Source organism: Notothenia coriiceps, unplaced genomic scaffold (genome assembly GCF_000735185.1).
Source record: "Notothenia coriiceps isolate Sejong01 unplaced genomic scaffold, NC01 NC01_scaffold00031847, whole genome shotgun sequence".
NCBI classification, from domain to species: Eukaryota; Metazoa; Chordata; class Actinopteri; order Perciformes; family Nototheniidae; genus Notothenia; species Notothenia coriiceps.
The window spans coordinates 171552-181260 of NW_011364548.1; the positions used below are offsets into that span (position 1 = coordinate 171552).

The 9709-nt window shown below is 39.4% G+C and overlaps 1 protein-coding gene across 1 annotated transcript in view; it reads right to left on the reverse strand.

Annotated features, from left to right (window-relative positions):
- Nucleotides 1–1751: 1751 nt before the first annotated feature.
- The window catches only part of gcgra (glucagon receptor a), a 25611-nt gene continuing 17653 nt past the window's right edge, over nt 1752–9709 (reverse strand). Inside the window, exons 2-8 of the mRNA XM_010788340.1 lie at nt 8168–8327; nt 7903–7963; nt 7245–7314; nt 5735–5823; nt 5494–5638; nt 4664–4705; nt 1752–4555 (exon numbers count right to left, since the gene is read on the reverse strand). Coding sequence (XP_010786642.1) covers nt 4196–4555; nt 4664–4705; nt 5494–5638; nt 5735–5823; nt 7245–7314; nt 7903–7963; nt 8168–8327 — 927 coding nt within the window. The 3' untranslated portion in view covers nt 1752–4195. The remainder of the gene's footprint in view (nt 4556–4663; nt 4706–5493; nt 5639–5734; nt 5824–7244; nt 7315–7902; nt 7964–8167; nt 8328–9709) is intronic.

Sequence of the window (9709 nt, forward strand, 5' to 3'; positions counted from 1 at the left end):
TTAGATGAAAATAAATGTGTGTGTGTGGGGGGGGGGTTACTTTGGTTGGTGATTGGCTAATGGTTACACAAGCCAAACAAACTTTATGACATCAAAAAGTGGCCAAAATATAATCAGCTAATTTTCAGTCAGGGTTTTATAGAAATGGATCAGGACAAAAAGTGAGCTAAAACTTTCAGAATCTCTTTACATAGAGGGGACACGTGTTTATGTATAAAAGACATGAAAAAGTGGATTTTGCACAATTGGTGACCTTTAACAAGAAACTCCAGGGTTAGGGTTTGGGGAAACTCAATACATATGTTTGGCCTTAAAACAGAAACTCTGATAACAGCTAGCTTTTATTTGCATGAGCAGCTCGTTGATGGTTTAAAGACATTCTTTGTCATTCTTCACTTTACACTCTCTTTTTGATGAACAGATGACATTGACAAGCATTTCTTACCCATATAGAAACTACATGCAACAACACTAAAACAAGATAAGATATACTTTATGAATCCCAAATTGGGAATTGTTTGCATTGGAGCAGCATGTAAAACAAAGTATTGCACATAATTAGATCAATGACAAGACGGAATTGTAGTTGTATTTATTTTCTTTAACCTTTTTCTAAGGGTTTTCAGCTGTATTGCTATTTTAGGAACTATGAATGACTGCTATATTCAGTTAATAGATAATAAAAAGAAACACACAAGTAGACTACCCCCAACTCCGAAGTATACCCATTTGAAAAAATGTGTATAACGCTAATGTAACCCGTGGTCCTGCAATGATTTAATATGGCCGGAGGCACATGTCACAGTTCACTCAGACTGTTAACTAATTTGATATTATGCACCGTGTTTAGACATATAGAATTCGAGTAGCGTGGTGACATGATGAGATATGTTGGTGTTAAATATGTATTCACAAACCCTGTGTGCACTGTGCCCATCCAGCTGTGCCACGCTGTGGGTCCTGGGAACTGATGATAGCACAGGCCTGTCAGGCAGAGTTGAGGGTGGAGGATAACACACCGCTTTATAGCCCAATCACAAACAATCTGTTTAAGCACTTCAGGGCATACACATAGTTCTAAGGCCTCAGGGAGTAAACATAAACATTACATCCATTGACCTTTACCCCAAATATACTTCATGGGCATTTTTGAGTGCGGAATATATGCCTTTGCCACCACTTTTCATCTTCTCATACACCCCCGAGGGCAATAAATTGTTCCGTGCTGAGAAAAGCGCCTTTGGTCTTCAGTAACATGTCAGTTATCTCAAATATATATGCTAGGGATTTTTTGTTGGTTTGATTTTTGTTGGGGTTGCTATTACACAAGAAATGTGTCATTTGAGACATTTCTCTAGCACATAGAAGTCTTATTTTGTTGTGCATTAAAATGTCCAACCACATTTCATCAGAGTTTAAACATCTTCACCACGGTTGAATCAATTTCATACACATTGATGCGCTATGGTCACACATTTACCTAAATAGGAAAGGTTTTGAGAGAGGGGCTTTCCAAAGTATTTTATTATTTCAACAAGCAGGCCTGGAAGATACCGGTAAGTTTAAACTAGGTGGTTTTAATGAGTTGATGTGAGCTGACCATCCAGTGGCCACAAAAGGAATAGCATGTGCTGTGAAAGGCAATAAGACAACATGGCATTCAGCCAGCCAGCAGGTCCAGCTAGCCACTGCAGTCACCAACAAGACAAGTCCCCACATGCATTCTCTCTTTTATTTATGACACTTAAATGTGCACTGATACAAAATACACAGCAAAAATACTCTTTCACATACATTGTAGTTTATTCTTTCACTATTAGGACAAAGTTTGATAAACGGACACAATATATGATGAACTGTATACACCTGGACACAGTTTACTGATTGGTTCCTCACTGCAAATATATTGTACACAACCAGCTTTAAGAGAAAATGAAAATACTGATTTGGGCCCCTTATAGAATACATTCATACAGAACCACTTTGGTCCAGATAGGGGAGAGACCCAAGCTGCTGGCTTCAAAAACATACATGGTCACAGCTTAAAATACATGTATTAATTTGAAATAAAATCAGCAATATATTTAGACCATACTTACATATAAATACTATTTTACTCAAGGTGCACAACATTCCCCTGTTACCGTATCTAATCATTTCTCCTGCTCTGGAAAACAAGAAAACCACTGAGGATTAACTTCTTGGCAAAAGCAGCGCCAGATGTGTTTCATGCTCCCAGCTCAATTCTGACTACCTGCTCCATTATTATCCTTAGCATCAACTCAACACCAGCTCCTGGCTGAAGTGTAAATGCACAGAGCTATTATCTGAATAAAAAACATGCTGCATGTTGTGCTCTTATTTTGCTCTGAACTACACAATTATTTACAGGAACCACAATGAGAGCAGCTCCCATAGTCAAACACAAAGCTCTGTTCTTGTTATTCCTTATACAGGCATTACTTTTTCATGTGACGCACACTGTTTATGCTAGAGTGGGACTCACACTGACCACTGACCTCCGAGCTCTGTTTGAACGGGGTCATATCAACACATCGCTTATCTGGCTGATGCCGATGATTCATCTTTACTGCAGCACATCCACAAATCTGGAATATTTAAACCACACGCATTCATACCCACTTGAAAATATACAAACACGCACACGTAAGCCAAGAAACAATCAAATATTGACAGCTATCAAATAAATCACCTGTATAAACACATATATACACAGTATTTAGCAATTATAAATTAACATTGTGCAAATAGTCATACATACAACGTCAAGATGAAACTAAAAGAAAATAAACGTTATGAAGGAGGCTTCCCTCTTTTGAAAAGAAATGCAATGTATTCATAAGTGAATGTACCACTGCTAATTTAGCTTTTATTTGTCATTATAGGTTTTGTTCTACTTTTAGAGATTCGTCCACAGCCCCTGCACACACGGGGTAAGGCTGAATAGTAAACACTGTTTGTAGAGTAACTAGGCACAGAAAATTATTCACACAAACGTTTTTTCATCTCTTTTTTGCATTTGCACAGTGGGGACACTAATGTGATGGCACTGTAATAACCTAAACTAAATATGCAAAATTTGCATGCACGACAGCCTATATTTAAAACGGCAAAAACACCCCTGTGCCAGAGACGACAAGTTACTTTGAGTCACAGTGTTAGATTCATTCTTTATGCATGTGTGCCTCTACAGGCCATGTCCATATGCTGTGTATTTTTATCCTTGATTTGAGTGCACAGTTTCCTCTATAAGCTTAGAGTGGGTTATTATGTTGAGGTTCAGGGCATGTGAGTCAGACAACATCTTGATGGCTAGGGGAAAAGAAAACATTCACTTTCACAACATTGAAAATACACCCCCTTGAAAACACACCTGGCACATTTACACGGTTACAACTTAAGCACTCGACAGAATCCATTGCTTAGACCTATATAAAAAAAACACTTATTTTCTGTAAAACACCTAGTCAAGCAATTTTAACTGATTTATAATGCATCTTATACCATCACTTGGCTATATGTAAACCAGAAATGACCTGGTGAGAGCAGCTGCCAATTTCCACGTCCCCCGGGACAGCACGGTGGTCACCTCACTGTATGAGGTACAGCAGAATGCTTATTCTCTTGTTAGACAATAAATCAGATATCAAAGCAAAGCAAAGAAGCATTTTGTTTCCTACCATTTGTTATGATGAACTTGTTTGGTCTTTTTGTGTATGCAGTTCAATGTCCAGTTTGTCTTTAGCCTCCAGTACCGCAAAACACACATTTGATACACATCACAAAGTAAAGCAGAGGCTCAAGCCATGACACTGTTTTTCTTTTTGTTTAGTTTCCATTGTTGCTATTTGAGGTTTGAGGTTTTTGTCTTATTATTTTACATGGCTTATCTGCCTTGAGATGCTATTGTTCAAAATGCAGCAGTTTCTTCTGCTGTCCGACAAACATGTACAGAAATCAATTTACACGGCTCACAGCACATCTCAGTGTGGGAGGCTGCCGTATTATTCTCCATTCTCAGGCTGTGGAGAGGACTGTTCTCCGTTCAGTTTCACCAATCTCTGGGCAAAAGACACTCAGACAGATGAGTTCATCAGCCCTGCTCTTCACAGCCACCCAGGGCAGTATGACAGAGCCAGAGGAGAGCTCAATAAGGTCTTATTCCTGGTACCTTTCACAGGTGGCTCTCCACATTCTCTCTCTGACCCTCGTAACAATGCACCCTGTCCGTAAGGCTCATGTCCTCCAGTAGGGTGCAGTTTGTTCCCTCGTGAAGCGGGGAGGCACACTGGCCTGCCCCCTTACTGTTGACCATACCGTTGTGACATGCAGCCACGAGCATGTGCGTCTCCTCAGGGCTGCAGACCGGGGAGGAGGTCTTAGCGATGTCGGGGAGATGAGGCAGACGAGAGACGTGGTTCAGCAGGCTTGCTGTCTTGGTGTTGGGGGTATTGCTGTAGGTGTGGCGGTATTCCTCCTCTATGTTCCTCCCTAGCTTCCAGCGCTTCCACTTCTTCAAGATCTCCGATTGCACCTGAGGAGAGGAGGGAGAAACAAGCAGCTTTTATTAAAGTGATGATGGTAGGAAAGTCTGGGGCTGTCAAAGGGTTTCTGCGGTGCAAATGCAAATGAGGACGCCTACTTCTTTGTTGACAAAGCAGTACAAGATGGCCACCAAGAGACCCTGTGGAGAAAAACAACATAAGTCTCCTATCTTTAATTCATGACAGATACAATATTTAGAGTACTTTGAAAATCCATTGTTTAAAACTATGAAAACATGTTTTGAACCATATTAATGCATGCACTTTTTCGTGTTTGTAAATGTGTTTCTCTATGACTAAATCAATCACAAGCACTAGCACATCAGAGTATCTTCTGTCTTGATTGAACTTGTGCTCTTTGACTTTGTATTATTTTCCTCTCTCTTTCGCTTTCTTCATCAAGGCAATTCCCCTGGTTGATGTCTGTTATCTTGACACACGTCATCGCTGTCCCCGTAGCAAAAAGGTCACTGTCATTATGTCACACTGTGACGCAGCCAGTTAGAAGCACAGACAGCACATTATGTTAATGTGATCCCTGTAGACACATGAGAAAATACAGCACTTCTCAATTGTCTGGGGGAAGGGAAACTCTGACATGCTGCGACTGATTACGCTCATCTGGACTGACACTTAGACAAGATGAAAGGAAGATGTTTACTGATTTGGCGTAGCGTGAATTTTTTGATTTTGATTTGATAACATGAATGCTTTTCTCAGCTGCAGTTGTGTGCCTTCCATTTAATTCTGTATGTTTCTTTTTCAATGTTGTCTCAGCGTTATGAACTACAAAATTCCTTAACTATGTTTCAACTCTCACTTGATCCCAGGTGAGTGTCGTTGTCGAGTAATTTCATAAATGGTGCCGTCTTAGTTTTAGAAAATTGCAGTAGCTGATGTTCTAGAAGTAATTTTTTCAGGGTCCGACCTGGAAGGAGGAGAAGAAGAGGTCGCTGAAGAGCTTGGTGAGGCGCAGTCCTATGGTGGCCTTGGTGGACTCATCTGTGACGAAGATGAAGACCACCTGATGGATGCCCAGCAGGGGGATCAGGGTTAGAGTCGACTTAGCCAACCTGAGAGGGATGAGAGACATAGAGAAAGAACAGATATAATAAGTGGACTTTTTTTATGTGAATAGAAAAAAAGACATTGTTAACGTTTAAACTCACCTGAATTTGTAATCTGTATACCTCATTTGGTGTGCTCTAAGTTTTGACACCAGAATTTTGATGATATGGATAAAGATAAGGAAGTTGATCTGTAAAAGACAGAGACATAACCGTTTTTAAATGAAAGCCAAACAGATCAGTGTGTGACATTATGCTGCTCAAAGCATTGAACAATCATATTTGTGAAACTGAACAGCAAAATATGCTTTTTTAGAAACACAGTATAAACCACATATTGCCATATTCATACAAAAAATAAATTCCAATGAAAACTGCCAAATCCATTTGCAGTTGAAACCAAAATATTCTGAATGGATTCATATAAAAAAATGCTACCGGTAATCACAAAACATCTTTTGTTACTTGAGTAGCCTGCACCTTTAACCTTATTGCTCACAGCAGAGGCACATTGTGGTCAGGGAACCCTTTCACATTAGATGCCATCACAACAGCGGGTGTTTCTCTAATGAAAATCACTTATGATGTGACCTTTTCAGTGTATTTAAAATGAGGGTTGTTAATTTGAAGGAGCCTGGACAAAGGAAGTGAAAAGGGCTCACTCGTAAACAGAGTCCATGCCAGATCTCCATCCCCTTTTTATCAGTACACGCACGTAGCAGATATTTTCATTTTTTTTCAGTCAAAGGGCTGGAGTGAGCAAAAGACACACGCCAAAAGTTTCATGATGGATGAGCTTCCTCCATTTCCTCTTCTTGAAAAGTATGTGGATTTCACTCCATATACACTGCAAAGAGTACATACAGCACATGCTCTTTCTATATTTGTGTGTCCTTATGTGTTACCATATCTTTTATTATGGAAATGTAATTTTGGTTCACGTACACATGCATATTAGTGCTTACTGCTGAGCGTAGTTTTATACTCCTGAGCACCTTCAACATGGTGGGATTAGGACAAAGAGGGAAACACTGAAATGGGAAGCAGCCCTTCTGTCCCTGTGGCAATTCAAACACAGGAATTCCTGTGAGATACAGGCCACTTAGCTGGAAGATTAATTCATGGAAAATACCGTCTGTGTAACAGGCCTGACATAAGAGCCATGACAAATGGGACTTATATAAAAGCTCAGAAATGACCTTTGCAGTGCTCACATACAATAATAAGGCTGGTTGCCGTATGGATGGGGGTTAGGTAAACTTTGCAGTATCAAAGAAAACACATCTCTTTAATCCAAAACCTATGACTCTCAATATGTTTCCCAGATGTTTGGCCTAAAGCGCCGACAGCCTTTTACACATCATGAATAAATTAAGTGTGTTTAATATTGTAGTGTGAATGCAGGACGTAGAAATACAGTAGTGGTGGGTAAATGTGGGATTTTGATAGGCGAATGCACTTATTTCCCATGTATTTTCAAGGCAAAAATAATAAACTTCTTCGGCTTTTGTATTCAAATGTAGGATGTAGCATATCATGATGTGAACTAAAGAAACCTATACTGGTTGAAAAAAAAGCAGAAGACAGCAACAGAGATAACAAGGGGAATTACCACAACTGCTAGCAGAATGGGAGAACGGATGATCCACCAGTAATGCATGTTTATATTTTGTCCCCAGCACCTGAAAAGGAAAGTGTAAGAGGAACAATCAGTCAGAGATACCAAGACACACCTCATATGCTTTCAAACAAGTTTCACTGTGTAGCAAATGTTGTCACACTGCTTTGCAACTCTGCTAAAGTAGAAAGATTTCCTCTCCCTGGCTGTGTGAGTGACACGGCAGCACCATCAAGGGTTTTTAAAGTTTGAAATAACAACACAATGTGTACGTTCTTTAAAAAGTGTAGATTTAAAAATCCTTTCAACCCCCAATTACTGCTTAGAACCTATGAGATTGCATAATAATGTTTGGGGAATATTGTATAGCAAAAACGTGCCAAAGCATCTGCTGTTCTCAGAGAGTTTTTCATATTCCCACAGAAGATTAAAGTGCCTGTGTGAAAAATATAGTTGCAGCCAACGCATTGAGTTGTAATCATCATTAAATTGGCCTGCTGAGTATCAACATTCAAACGTTCAAGAAAGAATACCATCTGCCAGATTTTTTCTTCTGATTTCTGAAAATGTTGTAGGCGAGTCTGATAGCAGCTAGGGAAGGTAGGAGTGAGGGAATAGAGTAAGAGAGACGGAGGGCACGGTGGAAACTTACTCTTGGTTTTCATACAGGTATTTAGCTATCACCCAGGGCACGAGGAATATTAACGGGGTACCTGGAAAGAAATGAGAGCTGTCTAAATGCAAAACAGTCATGATGTACACCAGCGTTACAGCCCTTTTTCATTTATCTGCTCTCGTTTAATTTCCTTTCATGCAAAAAGTATAATTAAGCACATCATATTAATAACTTGCATCCCCTGAGTTTTTACTTCACATAGACACACACTCAAATACACACTCGCAGACCCCCAGCTCACCCCAGCCAATGCACAGGTAGATTTTGAAGTAGTTCCTCTCTGTGAACACAGTGATGACCAGCAGGTTGTGGAGGTAGATGCCTTCTACCAGCAGCCAGTAGCTGTTGGCCATTATACTGTACTGCATCATCACCATGGCGATGCGACAGCCCACAGCAGTCTGTAAAACATCAGCAAGGTCTGTTTCACAAAGGATAAAACATCAAGCCGTCTGCCGTTAAAACATTTTGTAGTGAGAGTGATGTGGACGGGGAGATCAGTGTCGCAGCAGATGGGAGTTCCTTCTGCCGCCAGGATTTAGATTGTGTGCCTACAGCCATGAGAGGAACTACAGCAGGAACTTCAACCCGAATGTCAGCCAGCTGTGATCCACAAACACAACAAACACACAACTATACTACACATCAGCACACGTGGTTCTGCCGTCACTGATTTAGGTTTTTTAGCTTCTACAATTATCTTTATTGTAACCTTATCCCTTCACCATTATTTCTTTCTCAACAAACAACACCTTTTTTATTAAGTACATGTTTTGACTTTGAATATAAGTTTTTCAAATACAATCCTGCATCATGTGCCATGCAAATGAACAGGGAAACATGAAAATATCTCTTCTGGTGAGGCAGAGTAAATGTTTTATTGTGACACAATTACTGGACATAAAATACTCAGTTTTCACACACACACATGTAAATAAATGTACACATGACCAGATATGTATATATGTTCATTTTAATTAATTTCTTAATTTATAGTTATTTATCATTTTTAATTTTTATCTTTGATTTATCCTTAATTGTATTAATCTGTGTGAATCTGTGCTGTCCTGTTTTTCAATCTTAACCTATTGCTGTTAAACTACTGAATTTCCCCACGGGGATAAATAAAGGTCCATCTTATTTGATCTTATCTTACAGAAGCAGGTTGCCCATAAACTACATGTCCCACAATGCATCTCATTTTGTGACATGCGCACTGAAGAGACTTGCAATTATTTGCCCTAGACTTCTGCTTTCAGACGTAGTTAATTATGAAGTTATTACCCTATCTAATAATAATCCAATGCAGAGGCAATAATATAATTTAATACATTATTTCGTACATATTATGTATTTATATATGTATATTTATATAGTTACAACCGGCCCTTTGAGTGCAGCCATAATGCTAATGTATCCCACGATGAAATTGATTTTGACACCCCTGGCCTACAGTATATCACACACAGGTAAAAAAGTTGCAAAAAGTAACTACTCCATATTTAAAAAGTATGCAATCCAGAGAATTAACCTTAAAATGCTTACCTCAGATGTCTTCTTGGCATTTAATCTGTTAAAGTATTACACACGTCCCCACAACAAACATTTGTCTTCCCTTTTAAAAACCTATATATTCCTTTCTAATGCAGCATCCATTTATAACTCACCCAGTCTCTGAATAATCAGATTTCTGCCTGGAACCAATCCTCAAGTGATGGAGGGAATGTAGATACAACTCCTCCTGAGATTAAAACAGGTTTTGGACAGAATTCAAAATGTGCAG